Raw genomic sequence first — 27818 nt, forward strand, 5'->3', positions numbered from 1 at the left:
TGATCGTGACGATACATTAAAGCGTTGAATTTGTGTTTAACTCAACAGATATATCCACCAGCCCTACAAAATATTTTTATTTTCGACAAATGAAATCTGTTGACCGTGAATGTTTATGTTGTGGTTATTTGAAGTTGTTATTGAGTGGATCTGTTTTGATTGGCTTATGAATACAACAAGTTGATCTTGCTATGTGTTTTGTTTATAGTTTATTTCGTTTCTTTGGTATATCGTGTGTTCGATGTACTTCGTAAACTACAATTTTACTCCTTTTCATAACTCCGTTGTTGCGCGTGCTTGCGTCATCTTTTTATAGCAGGGCCATCCAGCCATTGCGCTCCGAGAGCGCGCCCGCGCTCGGGGAGCACTGGGCAGTCAGACTAGCGCTCCTTCCCCTACCACCACTATAGTGTGGCAGCGAGGAGACCTGAGACATACAATGTTCGGACCGCGCTGACCAGATGCGTACGTACAGCCGTGCGTCCGACGGCTTTTGTGGGTTTGTTGACATTATATTGATAGGGCTGTTTTGCCGTAAAAATATACAGCATCTACAAATCGAAAGGTACTCCGATGTATGGAATATGCAGGAAACGAAATCAAGTGCTAAGTAAAAATACAGTAATGTGATTTATTCAAAACTGAAATTTGAACATATCTGAGAGGAAAATTCAACAACGTGACTTTTGGTCAGTCGTTTTTACGAGCTTTTACTTTTGGAGCAAACAATCATCTCCAAATTGAGTAGGCCTACAATATTTCTGGACACAGCTATTCTTAAACAATTGCGCAAGTTTCTATCGCTTATCGTTGCACGATGTTTACTTTTGGTAAACTTAAGAACCGAAAAGAAACACTCACAAATGAACGTTGAGCCGATCATTGACAGAACTTTACATGCATGTTTATACATCTTGCGGAAAGCCGCTGCAAAATTCTTCTAAACTTCATGACATTAGAAAGCTGTCTTTAAGACGAACATTGCACTGCAGTTTAAGCAACTCTAATTGAAATAGCTGTGGAGCACTGTCTGCACTAAGAGAAGATGGTCGAAGAAATACATCTAACACCGCTTGGAGTTCTGTATTCTGAAAATCTCTTTTTAAGCTCTTCTTGTAGTTGGTGAATTACCTGCAAATACTCATCCAAGTCGACACCGTATTTCACTGTTTCAAGCAATGAAAAATGTCCTGTGTTCCTTGCACGCAACTGGTTTTCCCACAAAATCAATTTTCTTTCGAACGCTTAAATTTTTTCCACCGAATCGGAGACAGTGTGCTTTTCGCCCTGAAGCGAAATGTTCAAAGTATTCAGATGGGCAGTGAAGTCACTTCAAGGGGCCAAGTCCGCCACCCACTTAAGATCGCGCAAAAGAACTTCGAGCCACCCTTCATGTCATAACAGGTATCTATTGCATTCCGCAAGCAAAAAACTCGATGAGGCACTTCGCGTTGCTCAGCCATCTTACTTCTGCATGGTGCGGGATATCCGGATACTCCGGTTCGATGTCATCCAAGAACTCTGACTTTTTTCTCTTGCTACTTGCTTTACGTCGCGCCGACACAGATAGGTCTTATGGCGACGATGGGACAAGAAAGGCCCGGGAATGGGAAGGAAGCGGTCGTGGCCTTAATTAAGGTACAACCCCAGCATTTGCGTGGTGTGAAAATGGGGAAACCACAAAAACCATCTTCAGGGCTGCCGACAGTGGGGTTCGAACCCATTGTCTCGCGATTGCGAGCTCACAGCTGCGCGCCCCTAACCGCACGGACAACTCGCCCGGTGCTCTTTGAATTGACGGTGCGTGAGTCCATGGGAGTGAAGAAAATTTACCATTCGCACAACTGTTCCCATTACGTCTTTAAGCTTGGCGACTTTTGCACAGATTGCCTCCTGGTGTATAAAGCACTGGATCGCCACCATTAGGGTACTACCGCTCTCAGCCATGTTTAATTTTACATAGCTGAAGAACCCCGTGCGTAGACAACCTATCCCATTTTAATTCCATTGACTCAAAAACACCCTCCACTGCTTGGAAAATATCGAAACCGGTAGTGGTGTCTTCGAGAGATACCAAGTCTAGGAAATCCTCGGTGACCCGAAGATCGTCATCTACCCCTCGAATGAAAATAACGAGCTGAGCTTTGTCCGCAATGTCGGTTGATTCGTCGAGGGCGATGGAAAAGGATACAAAATTTGCTGCCTTCGCCATTAATTGCTGTTCCATATCAACGGCCATATCGTCTATTCTGCGAGCCACAGTTTGAGGAGAAGAGAGATTTTATCAAATTTCTCAACAAGCTCCATAGGACAAATACATGCCGCCGCATCTATTAGGCACTCCTTGATTACATTCCCTTCCGTGAAGGGTTTCCCAGCTTTGGCAATTCGCGGCGAACATTTATAGCTTGTTCGTAAAATGGGTCCACCAACCTCACTCTCCTCAATCATCTGTCAGACAAAACTACGGCAAGTCACAATTTTAGTATTCTTCAGATAATTCAATCATTTCTTCTTTCCCGTTTATAAACAAGCATTTAAAAATTAAAACAATAATATTTATAAAACAATGCTGCTTGAAATTTTCTTTCAATTCTTCTAACTTCGATTGGCGACTGGCGTCTGTCAAATCACCATAATCATCCCCGTGGTTGGCACTGTAGTGCCGTTCCAAATTGTGCTTTTTTAACACATTAAATCTCGGTGGCACACTAAAAATTTGGCATGCCCTTATAAGCTGTACATAAAAATGAAATTTTCCATCCTGCTTTAAAGGCTGCTGCGTCACCACTCCTTTTTTGTGTGATGTTCAGTCATGACAACTGCGAAACTGATTTAGTTATTTAGTTACACGGTGTCAACAAAGCACATTGGACTAGAATACAGTGACACTATATGTATAGAGTCATTGTAGACTAGACTACGACTGATGGATCGACTGCTCTCTTCGGCGCGGCGGGCAGACCGCTCTCTCAACCAGCCAAGCTTCTCCCACCACTACCTTCCGCAAAGCGCTCGGAGCACTGGCTTGGAGCGCGGCCAGAGCGCTAGCGCTCTGGGAGCGCTGTTTGGATGGCCCTGTTTTATAGTAATGGCTAGGCCATATTCAAGGCCGAATGAGGCCGATATCATTGAATTTTCAGATGATTTAGACAGTAATAATGACCTTCTTTTACCGAAAGTGATTCCCGTTATGTGGGAAGTGACACGGTCGTAACTGCTCACCGTGCATCGGACCACGAGGCCCTGACGTCGATGACCGTTACATGTACACTGAATAACTTTGTGCAATGCTTCATAAGTGAATTGCAGCACACACATCATATTGATATCATATTATTATTCAGAATTAAATTTTCTTTCATTCACGTCTAAGAGTAAAGAAGGAAGACGCAACAATGTCTAATTTTTCTGTCATTGAAAACAATAATTTATTTTTAAAAATTTATTTTCGAAATTTAATAATTGTTTTGGGCTTAACCAATAACAATACGTCCAAGGTATATTCATTTCTGAAATGCTCATAGTTTCCTGTATTAGTGTGATTAATTTATTTTAATGTGTGTTAAACTCTTTACGTGTTGAATTTTTGTAATTTGCTTTGGAAAATCACGAAAATTAGTCTGAGTGTCTTCGAGCAAACACCTGCATATAGGCTGAGTGCCAAAGGGTTAAAATAACACAAGATTTACATGCTTCATTATTTGTCAATAATATAGAAGTTAAACGCTGTAGAGAGGTGTCATTGCCCAAGCATGTTAAGATCTTACAGAAATTGAAACACTGATACAGAATGCACATTCTCTGTATGCATCTTACACTATGTCTAGCAGCCAGGATATAGAAGAAACTTTGACTGTTCTTGATGGTTTATTGCAACACTTAGAAAGTAAGTTTCTTGAGAACAAAAAGTATGTTGAATTTCTTAAAAGAGCAATTATTCTTGCTACCTAAGAAGAGGGTGAAGAATGATTCCTGGGAGTTAATGGTATTTTCTTCATTAGCTCATTTAATTTCTCCCCATTGTTACAAATTTATTCGAGGATCTGGTAATTTAATTCTTCCTGCTCCACGTACGTTCCAAATAAAATGCTCAAAGCGTGTAAAAAACCCTCTGCAGAAAAGAATGGCAATTATGTGCTCTATATGAAAAGTAAATTTCCATTACTCTCCCCAGAAGACAAATTAGTACTATTGTCAATGGATGAGGTTCATATCAACCCCCAGTTAGATTTCAAACAGGGCAGGGTAGTAGGTACTGAGATGAACAGTGATGAATGTGCCACAAGTGCATATGTTTTCATGGTCCATTGTGCACTTTCACTTTGTACCTGTCACTAACATTCATGGTGAGGAATTATTATTATTATTATTATTATTATTATTATTATTATTATTATTATTATTATTATTATTATCATCATCATTTGCTATTGGCTTTACGTCGCATCGACACAGATAGGTCTTATGGCGACGATGGGACAGGAAAGGGCTAGGACTGGGAAGGAAGCGGCCGTGGCCTTAATTAAGGTACAGCCCCAGCATTTGCCTGGTATGAAAATGGGTAACCACGGAAAACCATCTTCAGGGCTGCCGACAGTGGGGTTCGAACCCACTATCTCCCGAATACTGGATACTGGCCGCACTTAAGTGACTGCAGCTATCGAGCTCGGTAAGGAATTATTTAACACTATGAAAGCAATAATACTTGGTTTGGAAGAAATAGGCTTTGAAATAGTATCAGTTATTGCAGATAATAGTGCTCTGAACAGGAAAACAGTGTGTCTTCTTAGCGATCCGCCTGAATTGAAGCATGTTAACAGCCATCCCAAAGACAAGAACAGAAGGCTTTTCTTTATCATAGACACCGCCCATATTTTAAAATGTGCTCGAAATAACTGGTTAAATGTAAAGGACCAGCAACTCTATTTCCAAGACATAACTGTCTATGAGAAGATGAACGTTGTATGTCTTAGCGTGTTTAAACATCTGCATTCATTAGAAAAGAAGAACCTTCCAAAATATGAGTTCTCTCTGACGCTGCAAGCTTGTATCCAACAAATTTGGAACGCCAAAATGTTTCTTTGGCATTGAAATTTTTCAATCATCCACTAGCTATTGCCCTGAAGGAAATAGGACCTAAGAAAAACTTGGGATGCTGGGAAAGTACAGCAAATTTTATAGAAATAATCTCTACGTGGTGGGACATAGTAAATGACAAGAACAATATGGAAATGTAAACGTCTCAGGAATCCTTTTCAGGAGCCTATAACCACAGTCTCATATCATATTGATTATAAGGGGAAGATAGTGCAATGGGTAGATAATTGGAAGTCTAGTAATTCTAATGGAAGACTCATGAGACACACACACCACAAAGGGTTTATCAGAAATGGCAAATTATTTTCTCATCGATAAAGATCACAGCTTTTCCTTGCCTCGAAAAGTGCATACGTACAGATAACTTGGAAGCTCGGTTTGGTAAATATCGACAACTTGCAGGTAGTCAGTACAATATATCTCCCAGGCAAATATATGAAGTTGAAAACAAATTGCGACTTCAGTCTGTTATGGAACTGGATGCTGCTATTGTTGATTGTGCAGAAGACAATGAGTGTGATGTTAGTGTATTTGTGGAATGTACAGAAGATGAAAATGATATGAATGGGATTGAAGAAGAATATTGACCTATGTTACATCAGCGGATACTGTTTCTATGGTATAATGAAACGATACAGCTGCGATTACTGTAACGTTTTTATCTGCAATGAAACAGGTAATAGTGCTGCTGCCCATTCAAGCTTAATAAATGCAAATGTCAGGGGAGGATTGTGTCATCCACACAGTGATGTGGTATTGTGCACATCATACTGTTTCATAATTATGAATAAACTGTTGCAGAAGTATTTCAAAACGCATTGTTTACATCATTCCATTCAGTTGAATGTGTTGTTACAAGTAACTATGAAATGTTTGCCCTCTGACATCTTTATGGGCCACAAGTGTCCCATTCATACGACAGATCTCATTCAAAAGAGCATTCTTCATACAGCTAGCAATATACTGATTAATAATGTTGTAAAGGACTTCAATGATGCTAAATCTAAAACTCTCGTTCAGCATAAAAGAAGAAAACTAATGCAGTGAACTGTAATGTTTAGTGTTGATTATGACAAACATTTTGTAAATAGAGTACAGACTGCTTTTAGTCTAAGAACTATGATTAAACTTAAAAGCAGGCAACCAGTTTTTAAATTAAATTTTCTGATATTTTTCTGTAAATGGTCTATGCAACTGTCAGTAATTGGTATTTTGAACTTCTACACTGATGTGTCTGTCATGTACTGGATTTCATTCATTGATAAGGTAATTTAATTACAGTATGATTGAGTGTGCATGCCAGTTTTTAGTTAGTGTTGTTTTAGTGGTAAGCTTGTGTGCCATGTACTGTACATTGTTATTAAGGTAAATATGTGGGGTCATTGATTGTGCATGCCATTCTTATAGTTGTTGTGTTTTAAAATGCTGCTATTCTTGTTTAGAAATTGCTTTGTAAAATATCTTAGCCTATGAATTCATCAGCACCTGCTGTAAAATCTGTGGGTCACCTTCCTCTTGAACAGAGTGTTGAATATTTTGAAAACTACCAAACGATGTATAGGGATAGCCGAGTACCTATTTGTGTAAAATTTCGTTATTTAAACATAGGTTGTTTTTACCGAATGATCCTTACGTTAGAAATGATCAGTAATACATCTTACATGTTTCGGTACGGTAATTGCTCGGTAAAAATAAAGATTGAAGCTATTAGACGTGTGTGTGTGGTAGCCAACTGTAAATTCGAACTGAAATAATCCGGTCAAAGTGTTCAATTTACGAACGGCATGACGTGCGCCCATAGCCTGTTCTCGGCTTTAGCGCTGTGACGTCACGAATCGTACTGCAAGGTATTCTGTATAGGTAGAACCAGTGCCAGTATTAGTAGGTACTGGCCCAGCTCTGTATAAGGCCTGTTTTCACATGTAGGACTGTGCTGCGACTGTGCTTCGACCGTGTTGTGTCGTCCGCAATCGACGAACAGTATAAACCATTCCATTTGCATTGAACAGCAGTTGAGTATTTTCACATGTAGGACTGTGTCCCTACCGTGTTGGTACCGTGCTGTCATGGATCGCCAAGCCGAGCGATTACGGCCCACACAGTCGTCGCCTGGTCTCAGCACAGTACCACATGTGAAAATTAGAAACGGTCGCCCTAGTGTCGCCAAGCCGGACTTCCGTCTTATTTCGGTGGTAATCGGTAGCACTCGGTCGTACGTGATCCAGTGACCAACGAGCATAGAATAACATAGAGTGCGCAATGCGCTGTCTGAGTACTGTGCTCGTTGGTTGAGATACATTGTGTGATAGTCTGCAGTAGTATGTGTGGCGCAGTTGTCTTCCTTAAAGATGGACGAACAAGTTATAAGTTTAGTTCAACAACATGAATGCCTTTATACTTATTCTTCTTTTGTTGTAAAACAATGTACGCTGCGCAGGCAATAACTACGTCTTCTTCGTTCAGATCCATGTCTCCAACCTATGAGCACAAATGCAATGAACAAGGACCACATGACCACAGCACAGTCGCAGCACAGCCCTACATGTGAAAACAGGCCTTATGTGGGTGGACTGGCAGGCGATGAGCGCAGTGTATGCTGCTCAACCACAGTGACGTTGTGGTTACGTCACAAGCCGTGAAGGTTGGGCGAAGTTCTCCCAGTCACTCTCAATCACTGCGGCGATACACGTGTTTGAAATGGAGGCAGAAAGTAATGAAAGAAAGAGGGCAGAAATCCCCGTCATTTTCAATTTACGTTGTAAGAAGTTGTAAGTTATTTACATTCATTGTAGTTTATGCAGGGTTATTCACGTAACATGTTACACGGAAATAACTTCTAAACTATTAAAGATATCAGCATTCTGTTTTCATATTCGTAAATGGTACCCAGGGGCTTGTAAAATAACGTGCTACTTAGTCTCGTGGAGTAATTAACAACCGAGATATTGATACTAACTCCGTATTTTTAAATGGAATGGCACAAATTCATACAGCTCATTTAAAAGTTAATCTGCGTACAAGTTCAAATATGTAAGTATTTTCAAAATCGGACAATTACTTTTTGAGATATAAGTAAGAACAGCATGCGCAGTTTTGCTGCCGCATTAGATGGCGTGAAGTCGGGCAAGGACATATTGAGGCGTAAGCAGTTTCCTGCGAGCGAGTTCAGCCACAGAACAGATACCAGGCATGTAAGCACCTCGTACACATGTGATGGGTTTGCAAATTGTGTATGACAGACGAACACGTGTCAGGACAAAAAAGGGTTGATGTGTTTGAAAGGAATAAAATAAGTACTTTGCCTTGAAAGGAACATAACGAAAGCTATAATTGTCACTGGTTTTAATGTACAGTTCATACTACTCTATGAGTTGAGAAATAAACATAACACAAAACACCGGAAGACCTCCTTCTAGAAAAGCAAATTATCAGAGCTGATCGTGGTGAGATGGCAACAGCACTATTATTTCTGTTTTATTTTACACGCATTTATCTCCGTAGAGCTCCAGCGCGAGTGTAGTAGCGTGCATTTGGGAGAGCGTAGGTTCGAGTCCTGCCTCGCCCAACCTGAAAGTGATTTTCAGGGTGTCCCATGTTCAATACCAGGCAAATACCGGATAGGTACCTTTGTGACAGGCCACGGCCGACTTCCTTTCCAAATCCTTCCCATTCCCATCCGTGAGAAAAAACGCTAAACTGAGCGCAACCTATTACATGTCAAAACAAAACAATACAACTTTAATTTCCCTTCTCCGTTGTGTGTTCGTCAGTCATACAATAACGTTGGACATGGAGGGTATGTTAGGGTACATCACATTATGTTTACAGTACATGCCTGGTATCCGTTCTGTGGCTGGAATCAAGGCCAGGAAGCAGCTTGCGCCTCAATATGTCCTTGCCCGACTTCACGCCGTCTGATGCGGCAGCAAAACCGCGCAGGCTGTTCTTATTTATATCTCAAAAAGTAATTGTCCGATTTTGAAAATACTTACATATTTGAACTTGTACGCAGTTGATCTTTAAGGTCAGTTGTATGAAATTGTGCCATTCCGTTTAAAAATATGGAGTTCGTATCAATATCTCGGTTATTAATCACCCCATGAGACTAAGTAGCACGCTATTTTACAAGGCCCTGGGTACCATGCACGAATATGGAAACAGAATGCCGATATCTTTAATAGTTTAGGAGTTATTTCTGTGTAACATATTAGGTGAATAACCCTGTATATTTTGACCGGATACAATAAAGAGTTAGGCCTACAACCTCAAATACGTTTAAAATGAACGTAATTAATTACAGTTTTCACTGTTAAATTTTAAGAGCTGCTTCAGAAACATTTCTAATATAATACGGAGTTAAGATGGATAAGTTGTTTGCTTGTGTTTGTTTGTATTTAAATTAGCTGATAAACTCACCAACAATCCAATCATGCTTTCTGCGAATATCATCAGTTAGGTTATTTATTTGAAGGCATACTGTATATGTATCTGGTAGATATATTTACATTGTTGTTGTATTTTAATCTTGGGTAGTAAATATTTATGTCCTCGTAATGAAACTCCCTCCCGCCATATTGAGGCTAGCTATTACTTTCTCCGTCAACATAATCATGTCTCCTAAACGCGCATCAATTGGTAGATCTACTAGCAGCGCACTAAAGAAAAGGTGATTAAGAGCCACGTATTCCCATGATTCCCACCGACATGCCATTTCGTTTCGTTTCAAAAGACTGCAGTTCCCCGCTTGCCTTGCATTCTCAATGACCATCAACAAGACACAAGGTGAATCGCTTCAAGTGTGTGATTTAAAGTTGGAAAATCATGCTTTTCATATGGTCAATTAGAACGTCGCATGGTCGCGAGTGGGACAGCCGAAAAAAATATTTGTTTTTGCAGAATATGGAAAGACCAAAAATACTGTACATCCCAAAACACTTGAATAAACTTTTCCAAATTTAATTTAATGCACAAAATATCATTGTCTTTCATTTATTTTGTACGTATAAACGTATCTCTAATTGTGTACTTACTTAAAAAGAGGCATTGAAAAAGTGAGTAAAATAATGGAAAATGACGGATATTTAATGTCGAATCCATTGTTTCTGTGTCACTGAGATGATGTGACACTCCAGATATCGTTTAAATCCATGTTCAGCCTCCACTGGGACGGGGGCTGTGATGGGGTGAAAAGTAAATACTGTAGTCTAAAATGACGGAGCTTAGTATTGAATCCACAGATTTTGGGTTCACAAGGCTGATCGGTGACAGTTTTAATGACAGTTGGAATGGTGTACACCATATCTAGAGCGCGACGGGTAAATAAATACAATTATCACTTTTTTTAAGGATCAAATATTTCCCAGTTAATTCGGGTTTCCACATGGACAAAGTTTAAGTTGAAAATGAAATAATCTAAAACTTAATATCTAACACATATAAATAACTTCAAAACGACATAATAGATCCTAAAATACCAGTCAACGTCTCAATAATGAATTCTACGCAAAATCACTTCACACATAATTAATAAGTACTACAGCTAATAATAATAATAATAATAATAATAATAATAATAATAATAATAATAATAATAATGATAATAATAATATCTCGCGTACGGGAGAGTTATGGTATTTAAGCTAATAAAATTATAATTTTGCCTGCAAAATTCAAATGTTTGCCTCGCATTTCAAGTATATAAAATTCGATAGTAGATTCAGTTCGATTTTTGTACATTACAACACGAGAAAACGGCTTAACAGAACTTCTCGTAACTGAATATGAAAGTTCAGGGATAGTCGGGTTACGTCCTTAGGCTATACACATATTACTGATAAATGATGACCTATGATGCCCAACGCCTCTAAAAACTTTCATTATACTAACTGTTAGTTAAAGTGTGCTCTGTCAGTTCCACTGCTACTCGCCTGCGCTAGGTAGCATTAGTACTGCAACTTACTTTTTTTTTAAATGATTTAAGTATTAAGTTGGAGCAAAAAGTCACATTTTGTATAATTTGTAAGTCAATACGGAACCACAATGAAATTCATTCTTTGCAATTAAAGCTGCAATAACATAAACTAATCCTTCACACAACAGCTAGTTCTATATAAAAAGTTAAGGCCAATGACATTTTTCTCGCTCTTTGGTGACATTTGATGTGATACGCTTGTTAGCAAAGGGGGCGTTCACTCCTTTTATCTGAAGCGCTACTTTGATAATCCCAACCCTTCAAGCATGCACGCTAATAGATATCGTATGGCCTCTTGAAAAAGGCTCCAGAATAACAGCAACATGAGAAAGCAGTATGTTATGTGTATATAGATTAACGAATAACAGCACGATGGTTATCAGGATGGCCGTACGTATTGCATGAATCCTGTTATCCCCTTTTGTTATTCCATTCCGTGTGTTACCAAGCTCTGTGCTCAGTTTGTTTTTGGACAAACTAGGTCATCTTTCTTTATTCTGGGTTATTTAATATGCATTTCGTTTTCTTTCGTTCAGTGTGCTTTTATAACTATGTAGGCCTACACAGTTTAGTATTATAGTGTGTGTGTCGTATGTTGTTAAACTCAATGTATTAGACGATTTGGCAGAGTAGCAGGCTTCATAGCCTAAGTCATGCCCTAGAAATAAAGTCCCCCCCACACACACACGAATGGAATTTTAAAATCACAACTCCTTCGGCTAATTAATTGTTCTACGTCGCTCAATCGGAACTGGGTTTCGGAAAGATGTGATAATAATAATAATAATAATAATAATAATAATAATAATAATAATAATAATAATGTTATTAGCTTTATGTCCCACTAACTACTTTTACGGTTTTCGGAGACGCCGAGGTGCTGGAGCCGGCCCCGTGGTGTAAGGGTAGCGTGCCTGCCTCTCGCCCGGAGGCCCCGGCTTCGATTCCCGGCCAGGTCAGAGATTTTTCTCTCGACCTGAGGGCTGGTTCGAGGTCCACTCAGCCTACATGATTAGAATTGAGGAGCTATCTGACGGTGAGATGGCGGCCCCGGTCTAGAAAGCCCAGAATAACGACCGAGAGGATGCGTCGTGCTGACCACACGGCCGCTCGTAATCTGCAGGCTTTCGGGCTGAGCAGCGGTCGCTGGGCAGGCCAAGGCCCTTTCAAGAGCGTTAAGTGCCGTGGGGTTTGGTTTTGGTTCGAGGTGCTGAAATTTAGTCCAACAGGAGTTCTTTAATCTGCCAGTAAATCTATCGACACGGCGCGGACGTATTTGAGCACCTTCAAATACCACCGGACTGAGCCAGGATCGAACCTGTAAAGTTGGGGTCAGAAGGCCGGCGCCTCAACCGCCTAAGCTACTCATCCCGGCCAAAGGAAAGATGTAGATGTAGGAAGGAAGCGGCTGTGGACTTTACACAACCCCAATATTTACCTGCTGTGAAAATGAGGAAGTGTGGAGGTGATTGCTGTTTTAATGGGAAATATATCTACATAACAATCCTCTCTTAATCACTAATCGCAAGATTGTTCCCACCTCTTTGAACCAACTAGCATTCACGCTATAATGTCTACTATTACCACCACCACCACCACCACCACCAACTTGTGAGGAAAGCAATGGCAAACTACCTCACTCCGCTTGCCTTATCCGTCTAATTATGGAAACGTCATCGGTTTTTGCGGTTTCCCTGTTACTGCATTACATTATTGCTGGTACGGCTTGAGATCTAACCAGACTGTGGGCTGAAGTGTGGACCATGCAAAAGACAATGCACGTCTGGGACTCTTGAAAGACAATCTATTAGCAGCACAAGTTCTGGAAAAAGCGGACTTGTTTCCTGGCTATAGCCTTGAGCGCGCTATAAGATGGAGAGGCCGAGAGATGAGATGAAATTTGATACAGAGTGTGATCTGGGATAAGTTATTAGATTGTTCATTATTTATGCCAAGAGTGCACAAGTCTGACTACAACACGAGCGGAGCCGCGGGAACTGTGTAGGTAAACTCATGCCTCAGCCTATTTTCTTAGTTTCAGTTTATTTCTGTGTTTCTATCACTTTAAGGGAGGAAAAGACACGAGTGTAATAACTTCAGGCTACTAATAATAATAATAATGTTAATTGCTTTACGTCCCACTAACTACTCTTTTACGGTTTTCGGAGACGCCGAGGTGCCGGAATTTAATCCCGCAGGAGTTCTTTTACGTCCCAGTAAATCTACCGACACGAGGCTGACGTATTTGAGCACCTCCAAGTACCACCGGACTGAGCCAGGATCGAACCTGCCATGCTGGGGTCAGAAGGCCAGCGCCTCAACCGTCTGAGCCACTCAGCCCGGCCTTTCAGGCTACTGGTGGAAACTTGTGTAGCAGCCCTTGTCTTTGTTGAAACAAAGGAACACTTCACATTTTAGTCAAGAAATCAACGGGAGCCTACTGTATCCAAGAAATTTGCATCGGTTTTATGACATTCTTCTTGAACCAGTAACCAGTTGAGTGTTGAGTCATCGCTTTTCATGGCTTTTAGCGAGTCAAAACGAATCCCAAACTTCAACTCAGAGCAGCATGACGTAAGCTTTTCACGCCCATCAGTAAATACCACTGTCAACACACAGTTCAGTCAAACATTGAAGAGCCGGTGTCAGAAGTTATCATGGAGCACATTGTAAACACACAATAATTAACTAAAATCTATGTAGAGACATCCCGCATCATTTTCTAAAATCTTGTCGCAGATATGCTACACCATTACATTTAAGGGGCTAAAACTCAGTACTATACAAATATCTTCAACGGGTAATTCTGGGGGTTACTAACCACTGTCACGGCATCATTTAGCAGCGACTCCCCGAAGACCACGATGTAGAGTATCTCGTTGACGTGGATCTCCTCAAAAACAGCCAATACAGCCACAGGATCCACGGCTGAGATGAGGGCGGAGAACAGGAACATGTCGAGGAGAGGGGTAGAGACGCCAAACAGTCCAGTCTGCCCCACGGCCCACAAGGAGCCACCTGAAATAGAAGAATGTCAATTATTTCGTTAGAATATACATTTCGATTACAGAATTAAAATATTCCGGTGCATTCGGTTATCGTGAAATTTTTGTAACAGTCAAATGAGACACGAATAAACCAACTGATGATACTTATAATGATTTATACAATTTTCATTCTTTGACTGTTCATAAAATCTACAGCAGGCCTATCATGGGTGTTGACCATTAAGAGCGGGTAGTTTACTTGCATGCACGAAGACTGTGAAGAAATTCTGTACGTAAACAAGCGCACGATTCATAGGTATCGCGTGCGTTGTCTGCCTGGTTAGTGATTCATTGGAATAGGGTGACCCACGGTTGGCGGATTTTGAAAATAATCACACCCTTGAATTTACAAGGTCCATGTTTATAATGCTAAGCGTGGGAAACAGTGTAGTTCCGTTAAAAAAGAAGAAACCACGAGCCCACCAGGGTGTGAGAAAAGTGGTAGAAAACTAAGAACAAGAGTCGTCATCATCGTTCCTTCTCAATATTTACCCATCATGTTTCATGGGGCCTGCTTATTCCTGTATGTCGATTTTGCACATTTCTTGACGATATCGGTCAATACTACTACTACTACTACTACTACTACTAATAATAATAATAATAATAATACTAATAATAATAATACCGGGCGAGTTGGCCGTGCGCGTAGAGGCACGCGGCTGTGAGCTTGCATCCGGGAGATAGTAGGTTCGAATCCCACTATCGGCAGCCCTGAAGATGGTTTTCTGTGGTTTCCCATTTTCACACCAGGCAAATGCTGGGGATGTACCTTAATTAAGGCCACGGCCGCTTCCTTCCCACTCCTAGCCCTTTCCTGTCCCATCGTCGCCGTAAGACCAATCTGTGTCGGTGCGACGTAAAACAACTAGCAAAATAATAATAATAATAATAATAATAATAATAATAATAATAATAATAATAACAGCAATTATGTACTCGTACGTTTCGTAGTATTAGATGGTAAATGTGTGCGTATTCCGAATATGACTGGTTCTACCGTACTTAAATTAATCCGAGCAGAGAGTGGTTTATAAGTAGGGATGAGTTTTTGCCCGTTTGCGTATTTTATTCCTGTGTACAAAAACGTAGGCTTTTAAGGTATAAATCCGTTTTAGGCTCTTTTTTTTAGCAAGAATTAATTGGTTCTATTGTGCCTATAAATTACTATTTTAAGGGTTTGTGCCTATTTGGAGTATAATTGCCAATTTATTGGCTTTTGACAGTCTTTTAATGAAGCCAGTTTTCTTCCAGTGCATTGTATTCTAGCTGGTGTGGTCAAAATCATTTTCTCATTCTTCAACACCGGCTTACCTCACTAACAATAAGGATAATTCTCGGAAATCTCCAGAAATAGAACTTCGAGAATTTCAAGCCCACTATGAGCAACATTTTCACACTATTCATAGCAGGGACTGGATGCATAAGGAATGGCATTACTAGCATCGTTCACACCTCAGTCACTTTCATACTGTCGAAGCCAAGGATAAGAAAGTGATAGGTCAATGAAAGTATAAAAATTGCTCTAGCCCATACCAGAAGACAGTGCACTGTAAACACTAGGTCTCGCTAGTAAAGGTATAATTCTTTTTTGAAACATGTAAATAATAATGAAATTACTGGATGAGGGGGGGGGGGGGGCGTGATTATCTCAACGGCTTTTCTGCTGGCTTCCCATCCGGGAGGCTGTGGTTCAAATCCCGGTCGATCCTCTTTCGAGATTCATCTCAAACACGACGCGACGTCAAAACCAAAATGAGCCTGGATGACTATAGCGACCACAGAAATAACTGAAGAAAGTTTATTTAATTAATGAAGAACGCTACCGCTGTAGTATTCTTTCACGGAGTGAATTAAAATGAAAGTTGGCATTTTGAACTGTGTTTCATTTCCCGTGAAAATGAGATTTGCAATTTTAAATCAAAATGTTTGAAAACGTTCGTGAGTAACTTCCACCAGCGCTATGTCTAGGATCTAATCTAGTGAACTCTACACAATACTGCAAAATTATAACTATGATTTAGTACTTCTGGGAACATTATCCCTAACTGCTGTTTCCTTTTCTTTTCGTATGAAGCTATTGAATGTATACTAAGCATTACTGTTAGTTATACCAACAATACTCAAGGCAGAGGAGCATTGTAACAAGTCAAATTTATTACTTTTCATTCAAACTTGAAAAAACACCTCACAGGTCAGCACAAAACTAGAGCGATGCGTCTGAAACGAGTGCAGGAAAGTGGATCACGCAGCCTTTCGGCTACACCACTGTGAACACCGAACATCAAGAATTTACAGGGCAATTCAAAATGATGGACCCGATTTCATAAATGTATTCTATTAAATGTAATGAACATATACTGTGAGATATGCGCAAAGAAAGGCAAACTCTCAAAGTTTAGTTGAGTTTAGATTTCAACCCACGTGGTTTTATTTTCAGCCGTTACGAGCGCGTAGGAAGCGAGTAAAGAAAATGGCTGCGGCTGGAGAGCAGAAGTCGTTCTGTGTGCTTGATTACCATGTAAACAAGTCTGTGATCAGTGTTCAACGCCATTTCCGTACCAGATATGGAAGAGACCCACCTACTGGAAAAGCCATTCGTGCGTGGTATGAAAAATTCAGAGACACGGGCTGCACCTGTAAGCGAAAGTCGACTGGCCGTCCTTCGACCGGGGAAGAGACAGTGGAACGTGTTCGCGCCAGTTACGTGCGGAGTCCGCAGAAGTCCACCTACCGGGCAACCGGGCAGCGACGCAACTTGAACTTCCACAGGCAACTGTTTGGCGCATTCTGCGGAAACGTTTACGATTGCTACTGGTGCAGGCCTTAAGACACACTGATTATGCTGCTCGATCGTCCTTCTGCGCCGATTTTCTCGCATAATGGAAGAGGATGGGTTCTCCGAAAGGGTAATTTTCAGTAATGAAGCGATTTTCACCTTTCCGGGACTGTGAATAGACACAACGCAAGGATCTGGGGAACTTATAATTCCCATCAAGATGTGGAACACCAACGCGATTCTCCCAAGGTGAATGTGTTTTGTGACATTTCCCATGAGAAGGTTTATGGACCCTTTTCCTTCATTGAACCTACTGTGACAGGAAATGTTTTTCTTGATATGCTGCAACAATGGCTCCTGCCACAGCTCGAAGAGGATAGTGCAGATTTCATCCTTCAACTGGATGGTGCCCCTCCGCATTACCATGGCAACGTTCGGAGCCATCTCAACGAGACATTGCCACAACGCTGGATAGGTCGTGTATCTCAAGAGGATCGAACTCTTATTCGTTGGCCACCGCGTTCCCCCGACTTAACCCCATGTGATTTCTTCTTGTGGGGTTTCGTAAAGGATCATGTTTACGTACCACCTCTTCCACTAACATTGGACGACGTTCGTGCCCGCATCACAGCAGCCACCGCAGAGATAGGCCGCGACACACTACACAAGGTTTGGCAGGAGATAGACTATCGGCTTGATGTATGTCGTGTTACGCGAGGTGCTCACATAGAACACTTGAGATATGACTGAAAAAACTTTGAGAGTTTACCGTTCTTAACACATGTCTCACATTTCGATATGTTTATTAGATTTTACAGAATAAATTTATGAAATCGGGTCCATCATTTTGAATTGCCCTGTTCTTCAGATCTGTGTACTGCAATGGTGGGAGCCAATATCCCACTGCAAAATCCGGAGCATCCAGCATTAAAGAGGAGCCAAGAAAGCCATGTCGTGTCCATCAGTTCGATCAGATTTGGCGTTCCTGAAGACAACTTCAAGAAGCTGCCGGGAGCCACCACATTGTTGGAAAGGAGTGGCATCGCCATCCGTTAGGATTGTGGAAGAAGTTAGGGAAGTATTTTTTTTTTTGCTAGTCGTACCGACACAGATTGGTATTATGACGACGATGGGATAGGAAAGGCCTAGGAGTTGGAAGGAAGTGGCCGTGGCCTTAATTAAGGTACAGCTCCAGCATTTGCCTGGTGTTAAAATGGGAAACCACAGAAAACCATCTTAAAGGCTACCAACAGTGGGATTCGAACCCACTATCTTCCGGATGCAATCTCACAGCCACGCGCCTCTAACCGCACGGCCAACTCGCCCCCCGGTAGAGAAGTACTGAGTAAACATCTGTGAAGGTAGCCACTGTGAGGGAAGGGTTTGATTGGACCCTGAGGCGAATTCCAGATTGGAAAGCGACAGTAAAAGTGATGATGATGCTTGTTGTTTAAAGGAGCCTAATGGTACAAAATGAGACGAAATGCAATGACAATTTAAAAGTCCAAAATTCATCCACTACCTAGAATTTAAAACGTGATGATGAAGAATGAAAGGATAAATATTAATTTAAAATAATCAGCGCAGCCAACTCACAATACTTTTAAAAATCTAAAATAGATCCACTGGCTATAATTCAGAATGATCGACGATATACAATGATTATGAACTTAAAACAAGCAGTGGATCCAACCAGCAATGCCCCACCTTCCCAGAAACTGTACTGACCAAGGGACTGCTTACAAAGCACAATTCCGAATCGATAATTCTTGTTGTCCAAAGGGGTCCAACTTCCAGGTGAACGGCCCCTCATAATGGTATTTATCGCTAGTGAAGCAGAAGCATGGCATTTCTCAAGTTGCAGTATTAATCAAGAGTAGCGTAGAATCACGGTGTTCCAAACGTTATGGTACTAATCACAAGTATTGTACATCTCACAGGTAACGCAGACCTATGGTGTTTCTCACATAATGGCACCACTTGTAGGCAACACAAATCCACGGTGTTACTCGCATAGGTGTACTAATCACAGGCAACGTCCAGATTCGTGGTGTTTCTCACGGGCACTGTAAACCCATAGTGAGCCACCCACTATTGCTACTAATCACAAACCTATTATGTACCTAACATAGTGGTACTACTCGCAAGTAAAGGCGACCTATGGTTTTCCCCGCGTGATGGTACTAATAACAGGCAGTTTCATTGTTTTAATTCAATCATTCCTTGGTCACACCTTTTAGTCGCCTCTTACGACAGGGAGGGGATGCCGTGGGTGTACTCTTCATCGGCGTCCCCCACTCACAGGGGGTGATAGTAGAATTAGCCAATATGCTACAAGATGATGTAGGTGAAGCAGTAGACATAAAACCAGATGAACTGGCTTCACTGAAGTTTTGTCCCATCACTGCAAGTGATATCGAGAGATCCTTCTCGCAATTCAGATACATTCATGATAACATCCCGCAATCGATAGAAGCCAATAGTCATGTCATGCCCATCGGGAGTCACCACAGAGTTGGAGAGGAGTGGCATGCCCATTATGGAGCCCATTAGGATGTGGAAGAACTTAGGGAAAGTCTTGAGCAAACGTCAGCACAATACTGCAGAGATGCATCTGAAATAAGTGCAGAAGATTGTATCAAGACAGCCTTTCTACAGCACAACTGAGCAGCAACCAGCTACAATTTACCTCAGATCTGTGTACTGCAATGGTGAGAGACTTTATCCCACTGCAAACGCTGTAGCATCCAGCATTTAAGAGAAGCCAAGAAAGCCATGTCCTTCAGCAAAAATGTAGGAAGACAGCCGAGTCAGGTAAGTCTGATAGAGTCCTGCAGCGAATTCCGGTTAGAAAGAGATAGTGAAAGTAGCCACTTTACTACAAGATGAACCGAGCGAGCGGCTGAGCTGAAAATGGATTTCCGTGGTTTCCCATTTCCACAGCAGGAAAATGCTGGGTTTGTACCTTAATCAAGGTCACTGACGCTTCCTTACTACTCCTTTCCCATCGTCGCCGCAACACCTATATGTGTCCTGCGACGTAAAGCAAATTTTAAGAATCAAAAGCAAAAGAATCTAAAAGGTGTGGTAGGTGAAAGTAGATCTACAACCAGAAGAACTGGCTTCATTGAGGTTTTGAAATGGGGATGTCATGTGATAGGGATATTAAAAATTAATAACTGGAAAAAAAGTTTTCTCATCGCCATTGCATTTACTAGCCGAAGGGATATATAATAATTAAGAAGTTCTCAGGTTGTCACAATAATCATTATTGTTATCTGAAAAAATAGAAAAAGTGGTTAGTTTTTACTTCCTTCTATAGTAAATGAGTGCACTATTAAATTACAAGTCATTTTTAATGCCTATTTTACATAGCTACGTTGATATTTTGGTTATTTTTAGTACCTATAAACCCTGAACTCTATTTATAAGCAATACAATACAACAATCTGATGTGGTATTGATTTTACTGGTATTTGAAATGTTTTGACCGAGCTACAGGGCCTACAGAATGTGGGAGTAATGACGTAGTTTTAGTACATTACTGACCGCCACCGCATAGTTTAGTTAGCTCTCAGTGGAATTCGAATATTTTTAAACCGGAAGAAGATCTAAAGCTAACTACCTCCATAGCCATTTCTTTAATCAACATCCACAAAGGAGTCAAGGCTAGCCAACCGTTCATGAGATTACTTTACCAACAGCGGCAATCATGATAGTTACTCGATAAATTTATACTGAATTGATTCCTTACTCAGTCATAATCCCAATCCGATAGACATACACACATTAGTAGGCCTGTTACATAACGATTTTCGATAAAACCTATATTTTATTAAAATAATATCTGAAACTGCCTGGAAAACAACCTCTAAGCATTACGTAAGTTAATAATTCGAAATGTAGGTGTGTTTCTTCGCGAATTACAATGAAATAGGAAATTAAACGCAGTAAGTCAAAATGTTCAACTTAACGCAAAAATGCGACATCACAATGTTTGAGCCCCTTGGTTATTTTTCAATTTCTTCCGCCGCTGTACATTTCTTGTGAAGACTACTGCGATTATTTGTTGTCAACTTCTCTCAGTTCACTTCCTTCAGCTAAGCCTTTTTTCTGAGCCTCCAAGGTGAACTACAAGGTCAGTAATATAGCAGCATCGGTAAACGAATCCGTTTTCTGCACTATCTGGTTAGATCCTGTAGTCTAGTTAATGCCAGGCAAGAGGAACTGAATTTAAGAAAGACGGGTGTTATGGCAGAGTTCTTCAGTTAGTTCGGTGTTCTTGTGCCAATGATGGCAATGAATATTTCTTTTTTTTTTTTTCATACTTGAGAGTCTTGAGTGACCTGCTTTGAAGCACAAGATAATGTGAACACTACGGAAATGTTATCCTTCGTAAATCAACAAGCACATTATGATGCATTTTACTTGCTTGACATTGTGCATAATTCAGTAATAACAGATATGACAAAATGCTTTTTTAAAAATAAAAAGTCAGTATTATGCATCAATAATGGATTTTTGTGAAAAATTACCTATAAAAAGAACTAAAAATATTTTAAGTGCATCATAGCATTACGGAAGGTCTAGCGAAATAACGCCGGACACCTTCAAATTACACCAATATTCATTTAAAAAACGCAAAACGTTTTAAAAACAATTAACGAATTCCGTTAAGGAACACAGACACACACATAATAATAATAATAATAATAATAATAATAATAATAATAATAATAATAATAATAATAATAATAATAGCAAATACAAATTTGCAGGTAAACTTAAAAGAAAATATGCAGGGTGGACAGAACGAAAAAGTCAATGAACGAATAAAGAAATATTGAAAAGGAAAACAGCAGCAGTCTATTAAGTAAGCTCAAACGCGTTACTGAAATCAAATGACGTATGGCTTTTAGTGCCGGCAGTGTCCGAGGACAAGTTCGGCTCGCCAGATCCAGGTCTTTTGATTTGACTCCCGTAGGCGACATGCGCGTCATGATGAAGTATATCGAGAGAGGTATATAATTGCTCTTACACAATCAATTGAACGATTAACTCAAAATCCCATTTTTAGTTCTGCACATAGATGTAAATATGTATGGCAAGAACAAAGTAAATGATGAAGACGACATATATACCCAGCCCCCGTGCCAGCGGAATTACCCAATTATAGTTAAAATTCCCTATCTTGCCGGAAATCGATCCCGGGACCCCTGTGACCAAAGGTCAGCACGCTAACGAGCCGAACAACGCGCTACTTATTTTGGCATAACGGATTGAAAAATAATAATTCTATATACTATTCAATGCACTTTGAAGGGTGTCTAGCGAGATAGTAACGATGTACTTGATTCACCTGGAAGAATGCGATTTAGAAACTAAATCTCCACTCCGGGAGAGGCATATGGCCCTGGAATTTATCCAGCCTTCAACTGCTATCGGTCCGAAGAGGAAATAAAGAACCGGAATCCCTCCTCGTATATGGGTTTTAGGACATAACAACTCTTCTGATACAAGGCTCTCATTACCAATCTTCAAGACAAGAGGGAAGCGCTACAACTAGGATATTCAGTTTGATCACACACACGCACGATGAGTAAGTGTGGAGCTAATAACTAATATTTCTTGCACCCTTTCATGAGCCAACACGAGAAATAACAGCAATAAGAAAAATAAAATGGACCTTTCTGATGCTGGCCTAAGGTTGTAAACTGATTAGAAAAAAACCCAATTCATGATGGTCTTTAAATTTGGACGAGCTGTTAATGGCCAGGCATACGAAATTAACGGCCATTAAAGCGCAATTTGAAGCGCAGTCTTTGGACGGCAGAGTGATGGCCGTTATTTTCAACTATTTGCAGGTAGCGCTGAATGTCTGTAAGAAGTCCTTGTTGATGAAACTCGATGTAGGATTAGTAACTGTACAGATTATCCAGCTGTTCAGACGCGAAGGTGAAGTGAATAATATCTCAAATTGGTGGAATTTGTTCATACTGAGCCAAAAGTATACGAACAAAGAGGAAGAAGAGAAAGAAATGAACAGAAACCATCGAGAGAGGTATGTAATTGCTCTTACACAATCAATTGAACGATTAACTCAAAATCCCATTTTTAGTTCTGCACATAGATGTGAATAGGTATGACAAGAATAAAGTAAAGAAATCAAGTGAAACAATCGAAAGGTGTATTTTCCTCTTTGTCAATTGAACGACTTATTTATAACCCTATTTTAGTTCTGTACATTGATATTAAAGACGCATGTAACTTCGTACTACTTATGAAATGAAATTAATTAAATAAATAAATAAATAAATAAATAAATAAATAAATAAATAAATAAATAAATAAATAAATAAATAAATAAAACGATGACATTACTTTGTTATATCTTCATTATTATTATTCATATTCATGTAAGTCCCTATTTTGAGTTTTACTTATTCTTAATATTTGTGTAACATTTTGAGTATTCATCTGTAAAATGTAACATATTCGGATTTTTTGGCTATTTTACTCTACATTAAATAGTTTGAACAAATGCATCTAATAATAATCTTTCGACGATACCCATTCTTCACGATTTACTGTATGTTGCCCACCGTGATTAGGCAGCTCGCTACACACGATTGTTGGAAGTGTTGCATAAGAAACTTAGCAGGCGTTTCTATTATTCATCCCCATCCCCCTACATACAAACACGCGCGTGCAACCTGAATTATTGAAAGCTATTTACTATTGACCTTAAGAACATCCTCATTCAGTGTCACCGAGCGAGCAGTACGGGTCGTGATGCGATAAGCTTGCACTCGGGAGATGGTGGGTTGGAATTCCTCAGTCAGCAGCCCTCAAGACAGTTTACCGAGGATTCCCACCATCACGTCAGGCAAAGGACAGGACTATGGGCCTGTACTACGACAGCCAGATAAAAGTGCGGTTTAAATTTATCTGGAAGTTCGGTTGAAAACGCGTACTACGACTTTCGTTTATGTGTCCCCCTGTGGGTGGGGGTGGTCGAATAACATCCACGGTATCCCCTGCCCGTCGTAAGAGGTGACTAAAAGAGGCCCCAAAGGCTATGAACTTCGCAGCGTGGGTTGGCGACCACAGGCCCTTAGCACAGTCCTAGAATTGCTTCCACTTACTTGTGCCAGGCTCCTCCTCACTTTCATCTATTCTATCTGACCTCCCTTGGACAAATCTTGTTCTTTTCCGACCCCTACGGTATTACGTACGGAGGCCTAGGGAGTCCTTCATTTCCATGCCCTTCGCGGCAATTGTCCGCCTTTGGCCGATACGGTCATTTTCGAAGGATCAAACCCCTTCCATTTTTTTCTCTTTGATTAGTGTTATATAGAGGATGATTGCCTAGTCGTACTTTCTCTTAAAACAACAATCACCACCACCACTTCCATTTAAGTACAATGTGGAAGAATATTCTGGAGTTAAGGTATGACGAATTTGGAGAGGCAGTTAACGCTCTTATCTGGAACTTCGTTCCTATTGGGAGCGTTACTGTAAGAATCAAGATGGCTACACATCAAAATGAATCTACATCTGCATGATGCTATACGAAAAATAAGCTGTTATAATGTAAGCTATGTATATATTTATAAAATACAGTATACAATGCTTCCTGTCCAGCTATCACAGAATTTTTAAATATTTCCCAAGCTAGCAAGTTGTTGCTACTGACTAGATGAGTTGCATGCAAGCAACTGAAAAAGCAAGCTTCGTAGTCGTTACAGCAGCATCTTAACCTTTGCGTCCAGGTTACACATTCAGTATTTTTATTTTCTGCAACAATTTCTGAGTTTCGTTACGTAGTTAATTAATTTTAACATTTACAGTATTCATATGTGTACATTTCAGTCCTCATTCTGTTTTTGACCTGAACTTCCACATAATAGCTTAATAAGAGTCTGATATTTGACTCTAGTATTACAATTTCATTTTTCTTGCTATTGGCGTTACGTCGCACTGACACAGATAGGTCTTCTGGCGACGATGGGACATGAAAGGGCTAGGACTGGGAAGTAGGCGGCCGTGGCCTTAATTAAGGTACAGCCCCAGCATTTGCCTGGTATGAAAAGGGGAAACCACGGAAAACCATCTTCAGGGCTGCCGACAGTGGGGTTCGAACCCACTATCTCCTGAATACTGGATACTGGCCGCACTTAAACGACTGCAGCTATCGAGCTCAGTAATTTCAAAAGGAATAGCTCTAAACAAACGAAAGCACCAGGGAACACGTATTCCATTCGCGCTAAATTTCACTGTATGTTTAGTAATCTTATTACTAACGCAATAAAAATGTTACTAGACCTTCCGCATAACAATACCGTCATTAAAATCCGTGGGTAGTACGCAAGTAAATATTTACCTTCTAGTTTGAAAAACTGTAGCCTAGTATCTGACAGTCGTAGTACGGGCTCTCAGTACGACACGGGGAATTATCATTTAGGTCCCCAGTCGACGGACCGGTTTGGTGTAGAAGTCTATGTTACCTTCTCTTGTCATAATCCTATCATTGTAACTATTATAGCCTTTAGTGGTTAATTGCCTTATCTTAGCCTTTTCCAACCATTTTTATTCCAAGCGATCCCATTAAGTCGCATTTAGCCGACATACACCTCCTGCCCTCACCAAGTCTAATTTCTTAATTTGTTAGTCGATCTTTCCGATCTTCAGCACCATACTTCACATGTTCCGTTCTATTTGGTACTGAATCACTTTTCCTGCATTGCAATACTCCACGCAAACGTCTTCGGAAACTAATAGACCTATGTATACTTAGAGATGAACAACGGGTCAGAGCCCATAACTGACGTGTGTTGGTCCGGCAGTGAAAATCCTATCAACCGCATGTTACTTTTGGATTTCAGATGCATAAGCGCTTCTGACGCCATACACACGAGTCCCGCAGCTGCACTGATTCCTACTGCTACAATAGCTAAATTGTTAAATAAAGAATGGAGCCCCCCAGGAAGAATAGCTAAGGTTTTTTTGTATTTTAAGAAGCATGTGTCAGAAAGAAAAGTACTGTTACTGTTGGTGTGTAGGGGAACTGGTGTACTGAGAACTAAATATTTTGGTGACGAATATAAATTTAAAAGTATAATGTGTCAGAAGGAGATGAAAAGAGATTAGCACCACTAGTAGGTTTAATTAATATAAAATGTAGTAATATAGAAATTGTTGTATTAAATAAGCTATATAATAGTAGCAGTTACCCGTGGCTTCACTCGCGTGGATTTCGTCATCTGATATAGCTACTGTACTAAGACATTATCTGAAAATCCATATAAAAACACACCGAAGAATTGAGTTTAATTTACCCCAGAAAATCTTTGTAAACCACGTTTGTTTATTGTCTTTTGGGGTTCTAAGATGCGACTTAGAACTGTAGGTGTGAGAAATAGTCTTATCTCAAGTCGAAAAAAAGTTTATTTTTAAAGGAGATTCAAAATACCTATTTCCACGTCAGTAACATCTTCAGTTCTTGAGATATAAGTATCCCAATAAAAATAATTCAACCCCTTTGTAAGTCCTACCCAACCCCAATCCACCTAAGTAGATTCTACGAAAACAAATAAAAATACACATTTCTTTATTTTTAAAGGAGATTCCAAATACCAATTTTCAATTTTATAACATCTTCAGTTTTTGAGATGCAAGTATCCTCGTAAGAAATAATTCAACTAATGTCTCAATTATTCCCCCTATGTGGATTTTCCGAAAACAAAAGAATCTTGTTTCTTTACTTTTAAAGGAGATTCCAAATACCAATTTTCACGTCTGCAACACGTTTAATTTTTGAACTATAAGTATCCTCATACAAAGAATTCAACTTATTTTTCAATTCTTTAGCCCCCTTAAGTGGATTTTCCGAAAACAAAAATGTACGTATTTCTTTAGTTTTAAAGGAGACTCCAAATACCAGTTTTCACGTATGTAAAATCTTCACATTTTTGAGAGAATTCTACTCCCTTTTCAGTCCTTTTTACCCCCTCCCTTAAGTGCTTTCTTCCGGAAACAAAAAATGTGTGGTTCTTTATCTTTAAAAGAGATTAAAAATACCAATTTTCACGTCTATAACATGTTAAGTGTTGAGATGTGCTATCGATACGCTCATTTTAAAAATTCATCCCCCTTTTCAGTTCCCCTTAAGTGGATTTTCTGAAAACAAATTACATGTGTTTCTTTACCTTCACAGGACATTCCAAATACCAGTTTTCACGTGTGTAAAATACTGCAGATATATATAGTCTTTAAGAAAAACTCACCCCCTTTGTCAATGGCGTTCACCTTTATTAAACTGGATTTTACAAAAAATAAAAAATGTATTCATTTTTAAAGAATATTCTAAATACCAATTTTAACGTCTGTAACATCTTCAGTTTTTAAGATATAAGTATCCTCGTAAAAAGTTCAACCTCTTTTTAACCTCTTTTCTCCGCACCCCCCCTTAAAAGGAATTTCGGGAAACAATCCAAAATGTCATTTCTTTATGTCCAGTAGTTTTGGCTCGGCGATGATGAATCAGTCAGTCAGTCATGACAGTCATTTTATATACTGTACGATCCCGTCCGTATGTGTGTCTTACCCTACAGTTTTCTTTCCCAAACAGTAAGTCATAATTTGTTTACCATACCAATTGGGAACGAACTTTGACTTAAACGCATTCAGAGTGTCATAGTTCATCTCAGCTACCCCAAAAACTATGAATTCGTCACTAATATCGTCGTTTTCGGTTTTTTAAGTTTCAGCCTCTTCCTTTAGGGGTCCAAGGGGTTTCTTGCCCCCACAGTAATTTTTCCAGATAGTAAGTTATATGAGTATCAAATTTGGTTGAGAGCTATGCTGAATATATACACATTCACCCGTAATCTCTGTAATTTGCGACATTTTCTCACCTTCT

At 40.0% G+C, this 27818-nt stretch overlaps 1 protein-coding gene across 6 annotated transcripts in view; it reads right to left on the bottom strand.

Moving 5' to 3' along the window:
• LOC136856968 (sodium/hydrogen exchanger 3) overlaps positions 1 to 27818 on the bottom strand; it is an 822567-nt gene that overhangs the window by 307964 nt on the left and 486785 nt on the right. For all 6 annotated transcript variants that reach the window (XM_067135270.2, XM_067135273.2, XM_067135271.2 and 3 more), the window contains exon 3: positions 13893 to 14089. In XM_067135270.2, the coding sequence (XP_066991371.2) occupies positions 13893 to 14089 (197 nt within the window). The remainder of the gene's footprint in view (positions 1 to 13892; positions 14090 to 27818) is intronic.

Source organism: Anabrus simplex, chromosome 1 (genome assembly GCF_040414725.1).
Source record: "Anabrus simplex isolate iqAnaSimp1 chromosome 1, ASM4041472v1, whole genome shotgun sequence".
NCBI lineage: Eukaryota > Metazoa > Arthropoda > Insecta > Orthoptera > Tettigoniidae > Anabrus > Anabrus simplex.